At 54.5% G+C, this 21,512-nt stretch overlaps 4 protein-coding genes and 2 non-coding genes across 7 annotated transcripts in view; 5 read left to right on the forward strand and 1 right to left on the reverse strand.

Annotated features, from left to right (window-relative positions):
- Positions 1–18: 18 nt before the first annotated feature.
- On the forward strand, positions 19–7,731 carry POLDIP2 (DNA polymerase delta interacting protein 2). Its single transcript, XM_058854190.1, has 11 exons — positions 19–227; positions 650–731; positions 1,320–1,417; positions 2,193–2,289; positions 2,763–2,838; positions 3,425–3,532; positions 3,759–3,895; positions 4,972–4,998; positions 5,183–5,308; positions 5,702–5,781; positions 7,251–7,731. Exons 1-11 carry the CDS (start codon positions 55–57, stop codon positions 7,363–7,365), a joined length of 1,119 nt encoding a protein of 372 aa, XP_058710173.1. The 5' UTR covers positions 19–54; the 3' UTR covers positions 7,366–7,731.
- Positions 7,732–9,714: 1,983 nt separating this feature from the next.
- TSR1 (TSR1 ribosome maturation factor) lies at positions 9,715–15,604 on the forward strand. Its single transcript, XM_058854543.1, has 15 exons — positions 9,715–9,849; positions 9,924–10,027; positions 10,316–10,532; positions 10,612–10,746; positions 11,037–11,464; positions 11,721–11,880; positions 12,186–12,349; positions 12,634–12,830; positions 13,244–13,406; positions 13,629–13,739; positions 14,000–14,132; positions 14,489–14,605; positions 14,866–15,006; positions 15,114–15,188; positions 15,285–15,604. Exons 1-15 carry the CDS (start codon positions 9,744–9,746, stop codon positions 15,461–15,463), a joined length of 2,430 nt encoding a protein of 809 aa, XP_058710526.1. The 5' UTR covers positions 9,715–9,743; the 3' UTR covers positions 15,464–15,604.
- On the forward strand, positions 12,889–12,977 carry LOC131587207 (small nucleolar RNA SNORD91 family). The gene has a single exon (XR_009279319.1). It is a non-coding gene; the product is annotated as a small nucleolar RNA SNORD91 family (small nucleolar RNA).
- LOC131587206 (small nucleolar RNA SNORD91 family) lies at positions 14,180–14,272 on the forward strand. The gene has a single exon (XR_009279318.1). It is a non-coding gene; the product is annotated as a small nucleolar RNA SNORD91 family (small nucleolar RNA).
- A 137-nt stretch (positions 15,605–15,741) lies between the features above and the next one.
- Positions 15,742–18,098, reverse strand: SRR (serine racemase). Its single transcript, XM_058854544.1, has 7 exons — positions 17,897–18,098; positions 17,596–17,731; positions 17,307–17,410; positions 17,114–17,233; positions 16,948–17,022; positions 16,523–16,732; positions 15,742–16,262 (listed from the first exon to the last, which is right to left on the reverse strand). Exons 1-7 carry the CDS (start codon positions 18,083–18,085, stop codon positions 16,065–16,067), a joined length of 1,032 nt encoding a protein of 343 aa, XP_058710527.1. The 5' UTR covers positions 18,086–18,098; the 3' UTR covers positions 15,742–16,064.
- Positions 18,099–18,182: 84 nt separating this feature from the next.
- Positions 18,183–21,512, forward strand: part of SMG6 (SMG6 nonsense mediated mRNA decay factor) — a 104,653-nt gene continuing 101,323 nt past the window's right edge. For both annotated transcript variants that reach the window (XM_058854057.1, XM_058854058.1), the window contains exons 1-2: positions 18,183–18,293; positions 19,163–20,915. In XM_058854057.1, the coding sequence (XP_058710040.1) occupies positions 18,203–18,293; positions 19,163–20,915 (1,844 nt within the window). In that variant the 5' untranslated portion in view covers positions 18,183–18,202. The remainder of the gene's footprint in view (positions 18,294–19,162; positions 20,916–21,512) is intronic.

Consider the following 21,512-nt stretch of genomic DNA (forward strand, 5'->3'; position numbering starts at 1 on the left):
GGCGGGGCGCTGAGGCGCGGCCCGCGCGGGGCACTGTGGGCCGCGGGCGGTGGGATGTCGGGCGGCGCGGCGCGGCGGTACGTGGCGGCGGCGCTGGGCCGGGCCCGGGCCCGCGGGCCGCCCCCGCTCTGGGAGCCGCCCCCCGCCCGCCACCTGCGGGCTCTGGGCCCCGCGGGGGGAGCGGCGCTGCCGCTGCTGCTGCCGCCGCGGCGGCACCTCTCGTCGCGGTGAGGCCTGTGAGGGGTTGGGGTGAGGGCAGGGGGCTGTTCGGGGGGACAGGCGGTGAGGGGGTGTCTGAGGGTGATTGGGAGGGGGTGAGGGCTCGCAGGGGGTGTTTGGAGTGAGGGGAGTTGGGGTGTGGGTCGGGGTCTGTTGAGTCGCTGGGGGAAGACTGAAGGAGATGGGGGGCTGGCAGGGCAGAGATGTGGGAGAGAGGGATTTGGGCTAAAGGGACAGCTGGGTGAGGGTGTCCAGGGCAGGGGGGAGAGGGGAGACTGGCAAGGAGTGCAGGGCAGAGGACAGAGTGAGCATCTCAGTGCGTGGTGGGGCTCTTGTGGGGTACACGAGGGACACACAGGGTGGGGAGCAGTGTCCCCCTGGCCTGGGGGCTGCTCCCTGCAAACCCTCCAAGCTGCCTCTCTGCTCCCAGGAACCGTCCCGAGGGCAAAGTGCTGGAGACCGTGGGGGTGTTTGAGGCCCCGAAGCAGCACGGCAAATATGAGACAGGCCAGGTAAGGGGTTCTGGGGGCACAGCTGACCCTGCAGGCTGGTGCCACGGGGATTAGGCAGCCGAGGGATTTCCAGTAAGGAAAATCTCAGCAGCAGAAGGCCGGAACTTTCACAGTTCGGTGCTCCTTGTCTGTGCTGTGTCTGCAGTTTGTCAGTCATCTGACAATAACAGCTTGATAAGAATCTGCAGCACAACACAACTCTTGTACAATGGCGTTTGATCCACTGGTCTTACTTCGGGGTTTTCTCCCTCGAGGATCCAAAGAGACAATCAATGAATTTGAGAAATAAGAACTAAACTTGTAATTCCTGTCCTTAAGACTCTGAGATCTGTTTCTGAGCAGCCTGTCCTTTCTGCTGTTCTATTACTGCATTACCAGTTTAGTCCTTCCCTTCTATGGGATAGAGATTACATGGATTTCTCCTCCCATCCAAACTGTTTGTGTTCCCTCTTTCTGCTCTGGGTCATCACAGTGGTCATTCTTCCTGTATCCCCATCCCACACATTAAACCTTTTGTAAATGTTCGTAGTTTTACCTCAGATAACAGATTTTTTAAATAATTCAGCTGCAATTATTTGTTCCTTCCAGCTCTTCCTTCACAGTGTGTTTGGTTATCGAGGAATAGTCCTGTTTCCTTGGCAAGCCAGGCTTTATGATCGGGATGTGGCTTCTCCTGTCACAGAAAAGTAAGGATTTGAGGATTTGTTCTGGTTCATGATGTTCAAACTGTTAGATTTACATTTTGTAGTGAGTTTCCTATTTGGGGTAAACAAGAGTTTTTAAAGAGGGGCAATGGGTCTGTTTGCATGACTGTAAAGTAGGAGAGGTGCTTAAAGAGAAAATGCTTCATTATTAAGTATTGAGTATTAATTAGAGACACGATGGAAGTATGAAGGATGAAAGTGTATGCATGGAGGAAATAAAAATCAATTTAAAAATAATGCTCATGGCATTTTGTATTATACAAAAAGACCCCTTTTGAGTTAGATCCAGCTCCTGTGTTACCAGTTGGAGGCTGCTGTAGATTGCCAGGGAATTGGATTTGTCAGCTTCCTCCTCAGTTTCAACCCACTAAGCCAAGTTCATCCTTCTCGAGTTGCTGTTCTCTCCCCTCTTGCATCCATTTTTCCTCTGGCCTGTGATGAGTTGTGCTGGGAAGGAGTGATGATCAGAGAGAAAATCAGAGGGCAGTAGGAATATCCACCCCAGAGAGGAGCTTACACTGAGCTGGAAAAACCTCTGAGCTGTTGTGCCTGTGCCAAACACCACTGTTGGTCATCTCAGCTCGTCTGTCGTTGTGTGGGTGGCTCGTGGGGCTTTGGTTTGGGTGCAACCAAATGATTACAGGCTGTGAAGTGTGGCTTTAAAAAAAGTCACTGTTTATGAGTGCTTGGTCCAAGCACAAAACAAGAATTTGCTGCCATCCTGTGCTTGAGCTCAGAGCTTTGCTTTTCTCTTTAGGAGCGAGAATGTGGCAGGCCATGGTTCCAAAGAGGTCAAGGGCAAAACACACACTTACTACCAGGTGTTAATAGATGCCCGGGATTGTCCACATATAGTAAGTAATGAGTAATCTTAGTATTGAAACTTGAGTGTCTCCTCCTTCTTGAGTAGTTCAGAGGGGCAAGGCACTGAAGGAAAATTACTTTCGTGGCTAACTGGATTGGTTAGGATTTTTGGATAAATTTGTTCTTCAAGGCATATTTTCCCTGAGGAACATCATCTGGAATGTCATAGAACTTTTTTCTGGATCATGTTTCCCCTTTCCACCCTCCTTTCCTCCTCTTGGTGCTGTTCCCACACTGTTGAGCATAGGTCATTAGGAATGTGAGCAGAAGCACTGAAAATGCTCCTTGCTTGTTTGAGTGGGGAGTTAGCCCAGAGGAATTAAATGGGGAGAAGTTCTGCGGTGAATTGGTTAAATGAAATAAACATTATAGGCTTTATAAACTACACTAATGAGCTGAAATATGACTGGAAACTGTCCTGCAACAATGCACACAGAAAGACATAAACCTCCCTATTTCTCAGTCCCAGAGATCACAGACAGAGGCAGTGACGTTCCTGGCAAATCATGATGACAGCAGAGCCCTCTATGCCATCCCAGGTGAGTAAAATCCTCCTGCAGCCTCCAGTTGTTGTGAGGTCAGAAAAGATATCAGTGGTCAACTCCTGCCAGTGAAGCAGCAATTCCTACAGGACGTTCTGTAGTGGATCTGTCCATAGCTCAGGGCTGTGCTGGAGACAACAGAGTGACTAAAGTACAGGAAACCCTTTGGGTAGCTGGAAGTTGGGCCCTCTGTGATCAGACACAGCCATGTTTGATTTGAGCTCCTGAGACATAGATCCCATATCAAGTTGTATATGGGCTGTTGTACTTTGTCATCAGGACAGCTGGATTTATTCCTGTCCTGGGCATTTCCTGCCCAGACTGCTTCTGGGGCAGTGCAGGCACTTTGCAGGGCAGTGTGTGTTTATCAGAGGGGTCATTTCAAGAGAAATCTCACAGGAGAACACTGCCAAGAGTTATTCCTGGCATGTCTCCTCCATTCTTCCTCGCAGTTGTGATATTAGCTTTGGCTTCTGCTGCCAAAGTCCTTTTATCTCACTAATGTGATCAATTTTTCTGCCAGGAGACTTCTGAGCTGCTCTTTGCTGGGGAAATCCCATGGCTTTTGGGGTTTCTTTTTCAGGTTTAGACTATGTAAGCCATGAAGACATCCTTCCCTACAGCTCCACTGATCAAGTGCCCATCCAGCATGAGCTCTTTGAGAGGTTCCTCATGTATGACCAAACAAAAGGTAAATCTTGGCTTCACAGGGAATTCTTCAGAGCCTGATGCTTGCAATGCTCTATAGCAAACACCCAAACCCCATCATCTTGGATATGGTATAAAAATCCTGTCTAGCTTGGGGTTTGTTACAGTGAAGCTGCCTTTGAATATTTTTTTTAACCATGTGAAAGGAATTGCCTTGAGGGGAGAGCACTCCAGCTACAGTGTTGCCTCTCATGTTTCCCTCCCCACAGTCCCACCTTTTGTAGCAAGGGACACTCTGTGTGCCTGGCAGGAGAAGAACCACCCCTGGCTGGAGCTCTCAGATGTGCACCGAGAAACCACGGAGAACATCCGTGTCACTGTTATCCCCTTCTACATGGGCATGAGGGTAAGTCTGTGCTGCTCTGGTAATTCTGCCATCTGCTTCACTGGCTTGTTCTTGTAAGACTGGTTTGCTGCCTGAAGGTACTTTCTGCTTACTGAAGAAGTGACATTTAACCACAGTTACCATTTTGCTCTCATGGATATAAACATGAAACTGATTTGCCATATATTTGCCATATATTTGCCATATATTTGCCATATATTTGCCATATATTTGCCATATATTTGCCATATATTTGCCATATATTTGCCATATATTTGCCATATATTTGCCATATATGTTTTTGGAGAGTAGCTCCTGCATATTGACTTTTGCTGCTCGTAAGTAGGATGGGAAATAACCTGAAATGTTCTGCACAACAGTGCTATCAAGATATTTGGGAAGGCTTTTGAATTGGTCCTGTTACTGCCTGAGTCACGTGAGGTGACACTGGGGCCATCTGCTCTGTAGCAACAGACACATCTGTTATCCTGCCCAGTGATGGGCTGTGGTTGCCTGCCCGTTTCCTGCCTCTTGTTTGGCTTAGAGGGTTTGGCTAAAGCCTTCTGGATTTAGCTGATAACCATGTGCTCTTTATAGCACAGAACTTCACATGGAGCATCCAAAATAATGCTGCTCCAACAGGCTCCTGAGTGGGAGAGCTGGGAATTCCCACAGTGGTTTGTGATTTCCGAGCACGGCTCCTGGGGAGCCTGAGCTGTGGCAGGTGCGCATTTTGGTGTGGATCTGCAACTTTTGTGGGGTCCAGCTGATGTTTGTCAGAAAAACAGGTGCCTGAAGGCAAGGAAAGGGGTGTTTCTAGATCTGTAGAAAGTGCGTAATTAACATGGAGATGAACCCTGGGGGTTGTCATGAGATCCTTGCAAATCTCCCACCTCATGATTGCTGTAGAGCAGAGCCAGTGCCAAGTTCTGCTGGTGGAAGGCCTTGGAGAGCAGCTGTCTGTGCTCATGTGAGTTGTCTGCGTCACCCTGGCACAGAGTGAGAGCCCCTGTGCTGGTGCCCTGCCGGCAGCTGAAGAGGTTTTTGGCACCATGTGTTCAAGGGCAGCTGCTAAAGTCTTTTGTTTCTCTTGACAGGAAGCCCAGAATTCCCATGTCTACTGGGTAAGTGCCTTTTGTGTCATGGAGCAGCTAAAGGGAAGGAGTTTATTTGCTGTGGCATCACTGCAGTGTGATAAGCTCTGAGGAAGAGTAGCCCTTGCCGGCAACTCTTTCCCAGTATCAGCTATAGGTTATCAACTGGTTGTAGCTGATTCCAGCTCTTGATAAGAGTCATTCTTCTGTCCAGTGGCGCTACTGTATTCGCTTGGAGAACCTGGACAGTGAAGTGGTGCAGCTCCGAGAACGGCACTGGAGGATATTCAGCTTGTCTGGCACCTTGGAAACGGTCCGAGGCCGTGGGGTTGTAGGAAGGGTAGGTACAATGCAGCCTTTTTTGTTTGAGAAACACAGCCCTTTGCTGGAGTTCTCTCACTTGGTTGTGTGGATTTGCCAGTAATTTGTTTAGTGGGCACTTGAAATAGATGGAGTGGGAAACTGGCAATGGAAAAAGTCACGTGAGCTTTTCATCTGTTTTGTCTGCGTGAACTGAAACTTCACACTGAGTATTAGCGGATCCTAAGTGACTGGTGGTTGGAAAACTGGAGTAATAATGAGATTCTGGTGCTACTCAGTGGGAAATAGCTGTGTAATTGGCAGAAGTGCTGGGGTGTAGGTCTCTGGTTGTTTTCTCTGTGCTATATAAATTTCCTGTTGATGCCTATCTGTGATAAAACTGCTGATGCCCAGTGGTCTCTTGTCTTCTCAGGAGCCAGTTTTGTCCAAAGAACAGCCAGCATTTCAGTACAGCAGCCATGTCTCCCTGCAGGCATCCAGTGGTCACATGTGGTAAGAAGTCCTTATTGCTGCAGCAGTGTTTTGGGTGTAGGACCCCCAGCAGTGAGATGGGGTGCAAGTTTGCAGCCTGGGGTTGTGGCTGAAAGCTGGGTGGAAGTGGACTGGACAGGCCACAGGTGATAGCTAAAATCTGATGAGCTCCTCTTTAGCTGTATGCTAGTTAGTGATAATCTGTTGGTTCTCTGCACCAGGAGGGGTTCTAGGATAATTTATCCTCCTTCTGTGGTCTGTGCTAGACTGGATTTAAAGGCATGAAGCAGTTCTCCCTTTTGGCCCTTGGTGCAAGAGCCAAGGCTTTGTGCTGGTGATTCCTTCAGCAGCAGGGATTTGTGCTCTGGTATCTCCATTCTTGAGAGAGGATTGGGCTTTAACTCCATCTCTGTGCACTCTGCATCAGGAATTGGTGTGCAGGGGTTTTCCCAGTTTAGACCAGGTAAGGCCTTCAGTCTAATTGGTGATTATTTCTTCTTCAGTAAGTGCAGAGAGGGAAATGCCCAGCTGAGTTGTTCTTTTCCTGTGCCTTGGGGTTAAAGCAACTTCCTTTTATTTGCCTTTTGGCTGGGATACCACATTCAGTGTCACCTCTGTGTGGACAAGGATTGCACATCCACCTCTTGCCTTCTGTATGACAGGTCCTTCTGCATTTTAAGGAAATCTCCTTCAGAGTTAAGTTGCCTTTGAGTTGGGAAAATCAGGAGAGCAGCTCTTTGCATATAAGGTGTACCTTGTTTGCCAAATGAAGTGTTTTGAATTGCCTGAATGGATGCCCTGGGGAATAAAACCAGATGGTCTAGTAGTCTTTCCCTCTCTGCATACATCCTGAAGACAAAGAGGCAAATGTTCTGCAGCTCAGAAGCTGCTCAGCTTGACTTCTGGTGTTCAGTTGTGTCCTCTGTCCTGAGAACCTGTTAATTTATCTCCACAACACTCTTGCCCATGTTCTGCAGTGCAGTTTTATGTAGTTCAGAGCAGTAAACAAATGGTTGTACCAGGACAGGCAGGTTCAGTTCTGAAATGCAAAGCTGCAGCTATTCCAAATTATATCTGTGATGGGATTTCTTAATGTCATAGACAACCAATGGAACTCCTGGCAAGAAATACAAATTTGAATTTTGTATAACCAGTTTGTAAAAATAGTTCAGATGGCTCTGTCTCCTGGGGAGAGGGAGTTGGGTAAACACTGCTGGAGGTGCATGGAGAGTGTTTGACTCCTGTGGGCAATCATCACAGCTTTGTGCAGGAAATGTGTTAGGGGTGTGATGTAAAACTGCCCAGGAGTCCTCCATAAATGAGTTATCTTGGCAGCAGATGTTTGCAGCTGAGCCCATGTCCTTGCTGCTGGACCAGCCTTGCAGATGGACCCCCAGGGTATGGAAGAGCTCAGGTCTTACCTTCTTGCTGATGCTTCCTAGGTGTGTTTGTCCCTGACCTCAGCTTGATCTCTGCCATTATTTTTGCAGGGGCACTTTTCGATTTGAGAGGCCTGATGGCTCCCACTTTGATGTCCGAATCCCACCCTTTTCCCTGGAAAGCAACAAAGATGAGAAGACCCCTCCCTCTGGCCTTCACTGGTAGATCAGAGCGAGTGCCCAGACCCACGGAGGCCTGTGTGTGTTGTAGACCTTTGCCTCCCCTTTATGCTGCAGCCAAGAACACGGAGCTTTTAAACATTTTAAACCATTTTTGTTTTAACTGTTGTCTGCCGGGGAGGCTTTTCTTGGAACTTTACTACTGGCTCTTCTCTCAGGCTGCTTGTAAAACATAAGCTGTGTTCCAGGTAACCCTTCCCTCTGTGGCATCTGCTGGGTTTCTGGGGCTGGGAGATGTAGATCTGTGCTGCTGCAGAAGACTGGCCCCCCTCAGCAGGCCTGGACCCTTTCCAATGTGTTGTGACTTCTCTGCAATGTGAGGTTTCTCTAATAAACTGGCCCTTCCAGTTACTACCAGTCTTCCTTCCTAAACCAAGGCCATGGCTTTGCATCCAGCCTGTCCCAGCTTGCTGCTCCCTCCCTGTGAAGTCAGCCCAGAGTTCTTGCTGCTTGAGAAAGCCAGCTGCTCCTTTAGGGAACAGGAATGTGAGCTCAGCTTTCCTGCAGTGCAGCTTCTTTTTGGGATTCAGCCAAGGTTGGAGCAGCCTGTGAGCTCCACTCATGGCACAGCTTTGTGCTGTGATACAAAGCCCGCTGTTTTTTTGGAGAAGAGGGTGCAGAGGGTGACGTAGGGTGCTGTCACAGTGTCCTGAGTGTGCAGAGCACCAGGCTGTGTGTTGTGATGGTACAGGAGAGCTGAGGGGAGCCCTCCCCCTGCCAAGGCCCCATTGCCTTGCTGCAGGGATTTACATCTCAGCTGCTGGAGGGTTCTTCCCTGCTCACACTGTGGCTGCATCCGTATTTCCTTGCTAGTTTCTGCTTTGACAGGAATGCTTGTTTTCTCCTGGAGTGCTGTGAGCCAGTGAGGCAGTGCTTGGCTTTCTGCTCCTGCTTGCTCTGCTTGGCAGCTTGGGATTTTTTGGTGGTGTGTGTCTGGAGGGCCCTGCAGAACTGTGCAGGTCAGTGAAATCCCTGTAAGATGACAGTGTATGGATGTGTGGGAAAGCCTGAGCAGCTCTGAGGATTGCAGACATCAGCAGCCTCCATGGTGGGACCCTTCTGGCTGTCTTTGGGCTTCTGGGTGATTCAGAGGCAGAAGTACTTGGCTTTGTGATAACCCTAGGAAGAGAATTTCCAATCTTCCTCCTTTCCCTGATCTTGCTTAAATGACAAGGTATAACTACTCATGGGATGTTTTCCTTGACTGAGAAGTATCCCAGTTATTCCCTTTTCCCTGGAAGCCCCTCTGAGCAGCCTGTTTGCCTTTGGCTCTGCAAGGCAGAGCTGTGGGCAAACACAGCCTTTGGGGGAGACTCACGCTATCCCACAGCCAGTGGATTCCTGTTTAGAGAGACTTAAATCACTGCAGTGTTTATCTGTCACCAGTCTCTTCAATTTTGTGTCTTCCTTCCTCTCAGGTAGAGCGTGCTGACATTTAGAGTCTCAAGGGTTTAAACAGCCAGTCTGCTTTTAGGGGTAGAAAAGGATCCCTCAGGACCATTCACAGCTGACAACCCCACATTGCTGCTGTCATGCTGATTTCCTCTCAGGAGGAGGAGGTGGGAAGATGCCTCAAGTTCAGAGGCAGCAGGAACCTGTGGGAACCTGCTTTTCCCTTCCCACGCAGCTGCCCTGCCTCTGCCTCGGGTTGCTTCAGCTTTACTGGCGATTGCAGCACCCCTGTGAACGTTTAACCTCGCTGCTCACCCGCGCATTTCTGGGGTGCCACGGCTCTGATGCCTCCCGTGCAGAGCTGCACCCCTAAGAGGGATGGAGTGATGCCGGGACAGGGGCTCTGCCGCGTTCTTTGGGGTGATGTCCCCCTGGGGCTGAGGCCTCTGCCTAGGGACGGACATTCCTGGCTGGAGAGCGACTGGCAGGACCGAGCTCACCGCGGTGACACCGGGGCACGGTAGGAATGTTTCCACTCCGTCAGGCTTCGTGGAGGGAGCAGCGCCGTCCTGTCCTGGCGGCTGGGCGCGATGCCAGAGGCTCGGCAGGGCCTTTCCCAAACCGCTTCATCCCTCAGGCCCCTTCCCGGAGCGCGGCCGAGCCCTGTCCCCTTCTCTGTGTAAATACCTGTACAAAGAACCAACCAATAAAGTGCTGAACGAACGGCTCTGCCTCCCGCCTCTCATTGCCCAGTGCCTTTACAGCCACCAACCCCCCTGCTCATCGCTCCCCGCCCCGGGGCTCACCCCTGTTCTTTCCCGGGGCTCCTGTCCCGGGGTCCGGTCCCGGTCCCGGTCCCGGTTCCATCCCGTCCCCTCCCTCTCGCTGCCCACGTGGGGCCCCCGCGCGTCCCCGTCGCGCCGGAAGTGACGCACGTTGGCCGCGCCGAGGTGGTGGCGGCGAGGTGGCAGCATGGTGATGGCGGCGGCGGGCGCGCACCGGCCCGGGCCGCTCAAACAGCAGAACAAGGCGCATAAGGGCGGCAAGCACAGCGGGTCCTCGCAGCGCCGCGCTGGAGGTGAGGCGGGACGGGCTCCCCGCGGCCTCCCCGCCGCCCTCGGCCAGCCTGACCGTTATTTTCCCCCCTCCAAGGCCGCGTCCCCGTCAAGGCCCAGCCCCGCCGGCGGCTTCGCGAGCTGAACAGGGTGGACCGGCGGCACCAGGCACTGCAGCTCCGCCGGCAGCGCAAAGAGGCGGTGAGGCACCGGGGAAACGGGGCGCGCTCGGGCCGGTTTTTGCGGGGGATCGGCTCAGTTGGAGTCTCTGACTCGAGGGGGCTGGAGATGGGCCCGGGGGGGGTCTCGGTGTGGGCGGTGCAGCCGAATCGCTTTGGGTCTTTGCGGGGAACCGAGCGGGTGCCAGGGCCGGTTGCGTTTGGGTCAAGCGAGGCATTTCTCGTGTTGCGGTGTGGGGGAATCAATCTGCCCTTGACCCGGGGCGGGACAGGAGTCGCTTTGGGGTGGCATTGACGCTCTTGTGCCCAGGTGCTGGCGGAGAAGCGCAGCCTCGGCAGCAGGGACGGGCCCCCGCACCTCGTGGCCGTGGTGCTGCTGCACAGCCGGGCTGCAGCCCACGACTCCCTGCGCCTGCTGCAGAGCCACGACTCGGGCGTTGTCCGTGCAGAGGAGGGCACAGCTCAGGGCTTTGCCCTCCTCTGTCCCCGGCTCAAGCAGCGCTGGCGCTTTGTCACAGCCCAGGCAGGTGAGGAGGCGCCGCTGTTGGCTGGGTTCTGGTTCTGGTGCTCCTGGCAGCCCCACTGATGGAAGTGTTTTGGGTGCAGGAGATCTTCACACTGTCTTAGACCTTGCCAAGGTTGCTGACTCCCTGCTGCTCCTCCTGGACCCTGTGGATGGCTGGGACAGTGCTGGGGAACACTGCCTCTCCTGCCTCTTTGCACAGGGGCTCCCCAGTTATGGTGAGAAGTGTTTTGAGTTTCTGGGGATGCTTAATGGAGATTTATTGTCACAGTAATTACATTTCACCCGTGGCAAGTGAAAATAAATTCTTTGAGCTGGAAATTCTTTCAGTTTATGGCCACTGCTCCTTGTCCTGTTGGGCACCACTGAGAACAACAAAAGTCCCTTTGTACCTTGTGTTGCACATCTGGCCATTTGGGCTGCTGGCATCAAAGTACTTGCCTGTGTTCATAAAAAGGACATCAGAAGTTTTAGGATCTGATCCTGACCTCTGTTCTCTGCTTGGCAGCTCTGGCTGTCCCGGGAGGTACTGACCTGCCCCCTAAGAAGAGGATAGATGCCAGGAAGAAACTCTCCAAATCCATTGAGAAGCGTTTTCCCGAGGCCAAGCTCTTCCCACTGAACACGGAGCAGGAATCCTCGCTGCTCCTGAGGCACCTCAGCTCCCAGAAGCAGAGGCACCTGGCTTTCCGGGATCGCCGTGCTCACCTGCTCGCCCACGCTGCTGAGTTTGTGCCCAGCCAGGACAGCCACCTGGTTGGGACCCTGAAGGTGTCCGGCTTTGTGCGGGGACAGACCCTCAACGTGAACAGCCTGGTGCACATCGTGGGGCACGGGGACTTCCAGCTCAGCCAGGTGGATGCTCCCCCTGACCCGCTCTCTCTGAACCCACGAGTGGTTAAAGGACACAAGAGGAGTCAGGACATGGAGGTTCAGGTGTGTGGGGTGAGGGCTTTGCCAGTCCTCTTAAGACACAAGGCTTCTCAACTTTCATTGGGGAAAATGCAGCTGGGGGTATGTGGGTAAGGAGAGGGAAAAGGGAGTTTTATCTGTGTTCTGCTGCTGGGCTGAGGTTCTGTGCCTGCAGTGTGTGGTGAAAGTTACGTCACGATATCATGGAGTTCCACTTGAGACTGAGTGCAAGCTTCAGTTGGGTGTGTTCAGATCTAGGAACTCTGCTCTTGCCCTTCAGGATGGCTCTGGAAATGGTGCTGAGGAGATGGAGGAAGATGTCAAGGTCCTGATGAAGGCAGATCCCAGCAAGCAGGAGTCTCTGCAGTCAGAAGTGGTTCCTGATCCCATGGAAGGGGAGCAGACGTGGCCCACTGAAGAAGAGCTGCAGGAAGCAGAGGGTGAGCAGAAGCAATAGTTCTCTATCTCTTCCTTGTCCCTCTTAGGAGGGTTGTTAGAAACTTCTGTCACCAGGGTGGCTGTGAAGAAACATCTTAGTTGGGATGGTTTGCATCCCCAGTCCCATCAGGTGGCCAGCAGGCTGTGTGGTTTGCCTGGCAAATGAACAGATTCTGGCTGTCCCGACAAATTCTGTGCTGGAAAAATAGCAATTCTGGTCTAGATCTCGTTTTGGCTGTCCTGGTATAAATATTGCTGAGGGGAAGGAGAACTGTTCCTGTACTAACCACTGGTGGGAATCCTACAGATTCTCTGAAGGCAGACAGGAGGGTGGTGAAGGTCCCCAAAGGCACATCCAAGTACCAGGCTGCCTGGATTGTGGATGATGGAGAAGAAGGCAGTGAGAAAGATGACAACGATGATGATGATGATGACATGGATGATGATCTGATGGAAGAGGCAGTTTCTCAGGTACCTCCAAGAGCTGATAGTACAGGTGATCTCCAGGCCATTATTCCATGTTTTAGGAAAATTCTGTCCTTCCAACTTGCTTTGTCTATGCAAGGGCATGATGCAGAGTCAGGATTTGCCTGGATTTCCACTATTAAATCCCCACATGTAGCACATTGTGTCTTTGGCCTGTTAGACCCCAAAATGATGGGCTGGGGTCCCAAACCCACAATGTGAGCACGCCCAGGGTGCCAGTGCTGCATGCACAGCTCTGTGCTCACAGGCTCTGTGCTGCCATGTGCCAGGAGGGGGAGAGCAGTGAGGAGGAAGCTGGGGAGGAGGAGAGCGAGACCATGACGGTGTCCGAGTGCCTGCGGGATGAGCAGTATGACGAGAAGATGGAGGAGGATGAACAGATGCTGGAGAGATACAAACAGGAGAGAATGGATGAGATGTTCCCAGATGAGGTGGACACACCACGGGATGTGCCTGCCAGAGTCAGGTAAGAAATGGGATGCTTTGCTGGGAGAGGAGCTGGGACACCTTTCTGTTTAGTTTGGTGAGGAAGCCTGTGATGTCTTAGCCGTGGTGTCTGAACCTGGCTGAAGGACTCTTGTGAAGACTCTTTTTGGCTCTGAGGCTTCAGACAAGTCACTGGTTGGCACGGAGAGCTGGGTCCTGACCTGGGAGAGGGAGGGAGGAGGATGATGGCCCTGAGGCAAAGACAGGTTGGTTGGGGATTTGGCTGCTGGTTTTAGCTCTCTTGCACCAAGATCTTTCCTGAGGGCTAATGCTTGCTTTGCTCCCTTTGCCTTCCCAGAAGGTGTGAGACCCTGCAGACCACAGGTGGTGGTGAGGGATGGGATTCACCTCAGTTGGTGAAGTAATTTGTCTTCCCTGCTCTCTGTTCTCAAGGTTCCAGAAATACAGGGGGCTGAAAAGCTTCCGGACTTCTCCCTGGGACCCCAAAGAGAATCTTCCAAGGGATTATGCCAGGATCTTCCAGTTCCAGGACTTCTCCCGAACCAGGAAGAACCTCTTCAGGCAAATAGAGAAGGAGGAGACTGAAGGAGCTTCGGTAATTCCTTTTTGCTGACCTCTTTCCCTGCTGTGTTCCTTTGCTCCCAATAGGAGTGACTTACCAGGGAGGTGATAAGTTGGGTGGATCTTTCAGCCAGCTGGTTCTTAGCATGAAGCCCTAAGTTCAGACACTTTTCTCCTGGACTCCCTCCCTAATCCAGGCACATCTTGTGACACTTTTTTTTGAGAGAAGCATTCACATCTGCTGCTGTCTTGGCAGGTGGGCTGGTACATTACACTTCATGTCTGCAATGTCCCTGTCTCGGTGATGGAGAGCTTCAAGGAAGGGAAACCCCTGGTCCTGTTCTCGCTGCTTCCCCACGAACAAAAGGTGAACAAAAGGGAAGATACCTTGTAGGAATGTGCAGCTCCTTGTTCCTTCAGGCTGCTTGTCTTGGGGAGGATCTGGCTGCAGAGGGTTTGGGTTAAAATCTCCCCACATTCAGGATAAAGTGTCTGAGCCTGGCGCTGGAGACCAGTGGCCTTTTGGGACCCTCTTTTTGAGGACATTCATCTCTGCTGCAATGTCCTGTTGCTTTCTGCTGCCCACCATCCCCTGCCAGCAGCCCCTCACTGTGCTGCCTCTTCCAGATGTCCGTGTTGAACTTCCTGGTGCGTCGGCATCCAGGCAACAGCGAGCCAGTGAGGGCCAAGGAGGAGCTGATCTTCCACTGCGGGTTCAGACGCTTCCGAGCATCCCCCCTGTTCTCCCAGCACACCTCAGGTTTGTCAGGGACTGGCTACAGCAGGAGTGGGGTTGGGAATTCTGGAGCAGGAAGCCTGTGATGTCTTAGCCATGGTGTCTGAACCTGGCTGAAGGATTCTTGTGAAGACTCACTCCTAGGCTCTGAGGCTTCCAGGGCAGGCACTAAATCATGGAGAGAAGAATGGCTTGGGAAAGGTGGTTCACTGATCCAGGCAAGGAACAGGTTCCATGCCAGAGGATCACCTTCATTCCCAGATACTCAGTGCCAGCAGAGGAGGGGTGTTAGTTGAACAGGGAAGAATGAGCTCTTGAGGTGTCCCACAGCTCTGAGGACTGCTCTTGGCCTGAACTTGATCATTGCTGTTCTGTCCTAGCTGATAAGCACAAGCTGGAGCGTTTCCTGCGCCCAGATGCTGCCCTGGTGGTGACCGTTTATGCTCCCATCACCTTCCCTCCTGCCTCAGTGCTGCTTTTCAAGCAGAGAAGCAATGGTGAGTTGATTCAATGCTGAGGAGGTGCTGTCTGGGAAACAAACTGTCCCCATACCCTGCTTACAAGTGCATCTCTCCAGAAAGTATGACTTGAAAAAGCTGTCACCTTCCTGCTGTTTGAGATGAGCTCCTCTCCATTCCTGTCATCACTGTCCCTGCTGTGGGGTTGCTCTGGGTGCAGCCCTTTGGGGAAGGGGTTTGTGGTGGGGAAGGGGCGATGGAGGCCCCTGCCCTGGTGCATTGGTGACTCTGCCTGGCAGGAATGCATGACCTCATTGCCACGGGCTCCCTGCTCTCCGTGGACCCCGACAGGATCGTCATCAAGCGCCTGGTGCTCAGCGGCCACCCCTTCAAGATCTTCACCAAGACAGCTGTCGTGCGATACATGTTCTTCAACAGAGGTACAGCTGGTCCCTGGTGGAGGAGGGGCTCTGGAAGTTCTGTCCCTGTGGTTATATTGGTGCTGCACAGCCTGTTCCTCACCTGCCTTTCGTGTTTCCATCTCCAGAGGATGTGATGTGGTTCAAGCCCGTGGAGCTGAGGACAAAGTGGGGACGCAGAGGGCACATCAAGGAGCCATTGGGTAGGTTTGATTTGGTGTTTATCTCTGTGTTGCTGGCATGGTGTGGTCCTCCTGGGCCAGAGAGACTGCTAATGGCCTCTTCTGCCCTCTGCCTAGGGACCCATGGGCACATGAAGTGCCACTTCGATGGGCAGCTCAAGTCCCAGGACACGGTGCTGCTGAACCTCTACAAGCGCGTTTTTCCCAAATGGACTTATGACCCTCATGTGGCGGAGCCTGTGCCGTGGGTGAGGAGTGAGAGCGCGCTGCCAGAGCGGGAGGTGGAAATGGAATGAGTCTCCAGCATGGCTGGAGTTTGTGCCTTGGCTCTCTGGATGCTGTTCTTGGCCCGTGCACTGTGAGGACAGCACTGATGCCTTGGAAGTGTTACTGCTGGGGTCTGTACAGGGGCAGCTGCATGGCCAGCTGCTGCTCAGGTACTAGCTATAGTTATTTATTTTAATGGAAAATGTCAAAAATGCCTAAGTGCCTCTGTCGTGGTGGTGGCCAGGAGGCTGTGTGCACCCCTTGAACTGAACCCCCTGGCCCACTGGGATTGTTTCAGTCCCTCATGCCCTGCCACGTGGGGTGTGTGGGGATTTTGCTGTGTGAAGGAGTTTGCTGGCAGTTCCTGTGATGTTGAGGAGGAAGAGCCAAGTAGCAGCTGGGGAGGGTGACTGAGTGCAGCTCTCTGGAGGCCTGGCCCAGAGCAAGGCAGCTGGGGAGGGGAGAACAGGCAGTGCTTTGTTTCCAGGCTCCCCACAGAGATCAATGCCAGCTTCCCTTGTCCTTCCACAAAAACTCACAAACGTTTGGGCTTGATCTGTTTTTAGTAGCACACAAACCACTGCACAAATTCAGAGTGAGGTTTTCATTCCTTAAAACGCCCCTCCATCCTCATTCTGCTTTCCCAGAGAGGTCTGTGAGCCAGGTCAGGGATCTCAGGTCCACATTTCCCCCACACAGCACGATGCAAATGTTCTGCACGTCCTGGGGGACGGCCTGGAACTGCTCCGAGAGCACAGCCGCCAGTCCCACGCCTGCTGTTGGCTCAATCAGCAGCTTCATCCTTTCCCACACCAGCCACGTGGCTCGCTGTCAGGACAGGGCAGCAGCTGTCAGCCCAGCAGCCAGCACAGGCTGCTCCAGGGCATCCCTGCAGCACTCTGGGAAGGGAGGGCAGAGCTCCCAACAGCCTTTTCCAGCTGGAGACAGCGTGGGTGTCACAGCTGCAGGGGTGCACAGGGGCTCCTGCTGCTCTGGGAGTGCGTTGGGGTGAGAGCAGAGGGGCAGAGCAGGGATGGAGGCAGCTGTCTGCTGGCAGCTACCATGAGAAGGGAGCTGGGAGCCTTTACCTTGATTTCTTCCTCTGAGACTGTCAGGACATCGTCAACCAAATCCCTGATGATGGGCCATGTGTTGGGCCCGATGCTGGTTTTTACTGCGTCTGCAATGGTATCCCGTGGGTGGAGGTTGGGGGTCAGCTCCCCTCGGACCTTGGACTGGTAACAGTCATCCACATTGCTTGGCTCAGCAGCAAACACTTTCACATCTGGCCTCAAAGCCTGGGGAGAGCAGGAGGAGCCATTTGGGTGACCACCAGTATGTGCCTGTCCCCCATTTCTGTGTGCAGGGGGCTAAGCAGACCCTGCTGCTGCTGCTGCCATGCAGACCCTAGGCACCCACAGATTTTCACTGCAGGGCCTTTCTGTTTCTAAGGTTAAAAGCTGCTGCCTGCCTTGAGGGTCCTGCCCTTCCCACAGGACAAGCTCTTGCCTACCTTGATGGCGACTGCTATTCCTGCAACCATTCCTCCGCCTCCGACAGGAACCACCACTGCATTTACATAGGGTGCCTGTGTAGAAGGGAAGTGTGAGGGCTTCTGACGCTTTGTGTCCCCCTTTTTGCTGTGCCCCTGCAGGGGCTGGGCTGTGCATTCCCCTCACCTGCTCCAGCACCTCCAGGGCAATGGTGCCTTGCCCTGCGATCACAGCCGGCTCCTGGTTGGGGTGCACCAGGACTCCTCCTGTCTCCTGGACTACACTGGATGCTGTCTCAGCTCTGGACTAAGGGAAAGCACAGCAGTCACCTCTCACTCCGGCTGGGCAGTGTCCCTGGGCGGTCTCCCCTATGCCTTACCTTGTCACTGGGGTCACACGGCACCAGAATGGCACCATAGGCACGGATGGCATCTTGCTTACACTGCGGGGCTGTCCGGGGCACCACGATGTAGGCAGGAATCCCTGTGGGATGAGAGAGGATGTAAATCCAACAGCCTAAAAGCCACAGCAGCCAGTTTGAACCGCAGGAGCAGGCAATGCCTCGTCTCTGCCAGCTCCTGCATGGGCTCAGGAGGGGGATCTCCATCCTCTCCAGATGAACCAGCGCTGCATTTCTCTCAGAGCTGGGCTGGAGGTCGGGGGTGCACCTTCTGCCTGAGCAGCACAGGCGAGCGCCTGTCCGTGGTTGCCGCTGCTGTGTGTCACCACAGCGCGGGGCAGCGCCCGGCCCGTGCGCTCGCTGTGCTCAACCAGGCTCCGCACGGCGTTCAGGGCTCCGCGGATCTGCAAGGACAGCACAGGGCCCCGTGTCCCTACAGCATTCCCTCAGTGCCGGGCAGCACCCGTGCAGGGCGGCAGGAGCTGCTGGGGACCGGCGGAACGCGAGTTTCCCTCTTGCAAAAAGCGATCTTTGCCCCGGGGATTCGCAGCGCCGCCATCCCCGCGCACCTTGAAGGACCCGGTCCTCTGCAAGAGCTCGCATTTGAAGAGCAGCCTCCGGCCGGCCATGCGGTCCAGCCCGGCACAGGTGAGCAGCGGGGTGCGATGGATGCGGCCCCGCAGCCGCCGCTCCGCATCCCGCACCTCACCCAGCCCCAGCGGCGGCGCGGCCATGTGCGCGGTCCCGTGCGCGGCCATGTGCGCGGTCCCGTGCGCGGCCATGTGCGCGGTCCCGTGCGCGCCTGCGCGCGGCAGCCTCGGTGGTTTGTCCCTACGCGGCCACCGTCGGCGCCGCCCGCCCCCGGCGTAGCCAAGATGGCGGATGGGCTGGAGCGCGTCCGCGTCTCGGCCGCTGAGCTGCGGGACATGGTGGCGGCGCAGGCCCGCGCGGCCGGCGGCGGGCGAGGTGAGGGCTGCCGGGGGCACTCGCGACCCGCTGCTGGGCCGTCCCTTCCTCGCAGAGGCAGCGGCCCGCGGCCGCGCACAGCCCCGCGGCCGCGCTGCCCGGCTGCGCCTGGGGTAGGGCTTGGGGCAGAGCTGCCGCCCCGCCGGCACCGGCACCGGCACGGGGCTGTCCGGGATGAGAGCGCACCGCCGGCACCGCACCGAGAACGGGGAGGCTGCGAGGCGAGCGCAGCGGCTTTGCCCCGGGATGGTCGGTGGCAGCCCCTCGGGCCCAGCCCCCGGTACCGGGAGAGGTTCGGGGCTGCGGCCGGTGCGCGGTGCTGACGGGGAGGAAGTTCGGGGGATGCAGCGGGGAACAGCCCGGCTTTGCTGGGTCGTTTAACCGTGCGTGGTCCGGCGTGGGCTCTGTAACGACTTTCTGTGTAAATACAGTTAAAGGAGGAGGAGAGAAACGTTAGCGGATTGTGAGCAAAGGAAAAAGGCGGTTTTGACTCCAAATGGTCTGGTGGGGATGGCAGCTCCTGCACCAACAGCAGCTGCTGAGCCGGTGGGGATACAGCTTTACTCTTGCTGCATGTGCTCAAGTCTCGAGTTGGGCTTTGCCTGCCCCTTGTTGGTGCTTTGAGGCAAAACCTGTTGCAGGATGGGATTTGTAAACGGGTCAGGCCGAGGATTTGGTCAGCTGTGTTAAACTTTCTCGTTTTCTACTCTTATTCTGTGATTTCTCGTAAATATTGATATAGATTTTCACACCTCTCTGGACCTTCCCTGAGGGTGGCAGGCTCTTTGCCTTGACTTGAATATTCATCATGGGATTTTTTGGTCTGTCTGTTCTCTGGGGATAACTTTATTGTGTCTGTTTTTCTCCAGAAAACATGAAGGAGGTGAAGGAGCCGAGGCATCGCAAAGACAACAGGCGCCCAGACCAGGAGATTTACAAGCCCGGCCTCTCCAGACTGAGGAGCAAACTTGTGTCACCAAAGCCAGAGGCCTCAGAGAAGGAAAGGAGCAGAGCTGAGGAGGACAAGGAGGAGAGTGCTGGGGACAAAGACTCTGTGGGAGTGGGATCTCCAGCTGTGGAGGACTGGAACAAAAGTGATGGCCCCAAGCAGAATGGTCCTTCACAGGAAAAGGAAGAAACAGAGACCAAAGGCAGCCTGCAAAGCCAGGAAAACTCATCCAAGCAGCCTGTCGTGGATGAATGGTGTCCAAAAACCCCCAGGAGAACCAAGAAACCGGACCAGCAGATCTACCAGCCTGGAAAACGCCTGTACTCCACTGCTAAAGAACCCTCCCTGCTGTCGGCCGGAGAGGAAATCACCGGGAGGATGGAGCAGCTGAGAGTGGAGGGAGATGAAGAGACCGAGAAAGGCGCTGGTAGAGAAAGCAACAGGAAAATTAAATCGAGCAAGGAGGATAGAGAGGGGAGCCAGGCAGGGGAAGCAGTGAAAGCTGCCAGGGGGGATAAAGGGAGACGAGCAGAGCGAGGTGACAGGGTGAGGAGGACGGGGGATGAGGTGCTGCCGGGGAAGCTGGGCTCCACCAAGCGCTATTCCCGCACAGACAAGCGGCGGAGCCGCTACCGCACCTGCAGCACCAGCTCAGCTGGGAGCAACAACAGCACGGATGGGGCCCTGCTGGTGGATGGGGTGGAGAGGAGGCAGGAGCGTGCCAGGGAAAGGGTACGTCCTAGGAAACAGCTCTCTGTGTCCTCCACTGACTCCTTGGACGACGACAGGATCGATGAGGCAGAGGTGTACGTCTCCAGCAGGAATTCGGACAGGAGAAGGCATTCGGAGCAGAGCCGAGCTTCCAGGAGTGAGAACGAATGGAGCAGCAATGGCAGGGAAGTCAAGGGACCCTTTCGAGTCAAATTTGTCAGTAGGACCATGAACAGGGATGTCAGCCTGGCAGATACAGATAAAAAAAAGTCCCCAAAAGACTTAGAGGTTTCAGAGGCGAGGAGCCAGAGCAGGGAGCCCCAAGGGAAGGGCCGTGGGATTCTGTTCCTGCCTGCCAACACGGACCTCTCTGCCAGCTCAGTGGGTGTCCCTGAAGCCACTCACCCTGGCCCCAGGCTCCTGCTGGGTGGGGCTGGCAGCAAAGGCCCCCGGAGCCGGGGCCGAGGTGGCACTGCCCGCCGGCTGTGGGACCCAAACAACCCGGACCAAAAACCTGCCCTCAAGAGCCAGACTGCTCAGCTTCACTTCCTAGACACGGATGATGAAGTGAGCCCCACCTCCTGGGGGGAAGCCCGCCAGGCCCAGCCCTCCTACTATAAATTCCAGAACTCTGACAACCCCTATTATTACCCTCGTGCCTCTGGGCAAGGCCCCCAGTATCCCTATGGTGGATACTCCCTGCAGTATCCTATGGGTCCAACCAATGGGGTGTACCCAGGAGCCTATTACCCCGGCTACCCTGGCCAGGCAGGGCAGTACCTGTGTGGCCCACTCTCTCCCACTCCTCTGAGCCCCGAGATGGAGCAGCAGATGAGGAACATGCAGCAGCAGGAGCTCAGCAAACTCCTGCGTGAGGCTGGCAACCAGGAGCAGCAGCTCAGCAACCTCCTGTCCAGAGACCGCATCAGTCCAGAGGGGCTGGAGAAGATGGCCCAGCTGAGGTTCGTGGGTGGGCTCCAGAGGGGGAATGAGTCATTTCCAGGGTGAAATACAGGAGAATGGTGTCTCCTTGGGGATGTCCGTGTCTCAGTGGTTGGGAGATGTGGCACTGGGTTGCCGGTTTTTGGTGTGCTGGGTCTGTTTGCAGTGTGCCAATGGTGTGTGGGTGGTGGGAGGAAGCTGTGGGTGAGGATGGATGTCATTTCCCTGGGCTGGGAGCTAAGGTGTGGCTTCTTGTGCTCAGTGAATGCCTTGCAGGGATGCAGAGGAGCAAGACAAGCACCTGCTGCAGATTTTTGGCTCTTCTGGCTCTTGCTGGAGCTGGTGTTTCTCAGTTCCAGTGCTCTCAGTGTTTGTTGTCAGACTTCTGCTTTCTTACCTGTCCTTAGTGTGTGCTCAGGGAGCATTCTGTGTGTTCCTGGGGCTGTTGGTGGCAGTGCCTTTCCAGGGTAGTTTTGCTCTTGATGCCACTCAGCGTGGTGACACTCCAGGAGGACTAGCCCGGTGATGCCAGTCTGTCAGGAGAGAAGTTGCTCTGGGGGGGGGTTAACATGGCTGTGACAAGTTCCTGCTTGGCATCTTTCACGTTTATCTGTGAC

This window comes from Poecile atricapillus, chromosome 21 (assembly GCF_030490865.1).
Source record: "Poecile atricapillus isolate bPoeAtr1 chromosome 21, bPoeAtr1.hap1, whole genome shotgun sequence".
Classification (NCBI taxonomy): domain Eukaryota; kingdom Metazoa; phylum Chordata; class Aves; order Passeriformes; family Paridae; genus Poecile; species Poecile atricapillus.

Coding starts and splice junctions, on each gene's coding strand:
- POLDIP2 (XM_058854190.1), top strand. CDS start 55: ATGTCGGGCGGCGCGGCGCGGCGGTACGTGGCGGCGGCGCTGGGCCGG. Junction 2,839..3,424: donor AGCCCTCTATGCCATCCCAG/GTGAGTAAAATC, acceptor TTTCTTTTTCAG/GTTTAGACTATGTAAGCCAT. Junction 3,533..3,758: donor CATGTATGACCAAACAAAAG/GTAAATCTTGGC, acceptor CCCTCCCCACAG/TCCCACCTTTTGTAGCAAGG.
- TSR1 (XM_058854543.1), top strand. CDS start 9,744: ATGGTGATGGCGGCGGCGGGCGCGCACCGGCCCGGGCCGCTCAAACAG. Junction 11,881..12,185: donor AGAGCTGCAGGAAGCAGAGG/GTGAGCAGAAGC, acceptor GGAATCCTACAG/ATTCTCTGAAGGCAGACAGG. Junction 12,831..13,243: donor GATGTGCCTGCCAGAGTCAG/GTAAGAAATGGG, acceptor TCTGTTCTCAAG/GTTCCAGAAATACAGGGGGC.
- SRR (XM_058854544.1), bottom strand. CDS start 18,085: ATGGCCGCGCACGGGACCGCGCACATGGCCGCGCCGCCGCTGGGGCTG. Junction 17,234..17,306: donor CGTGTGACCCCAGTGACAAG/GTAAGGCATAGG, acceptor GCTTTCCCTTAG/TCCAGAGCTGAGACAGCATC. Junction 17,023..17,113: donor CCCTGGAGGTGCTGGAGCAG/GTGAGGGGAATG, acceptor CCTTCTACACAG/GCACCCTATGTAAATGCAGT.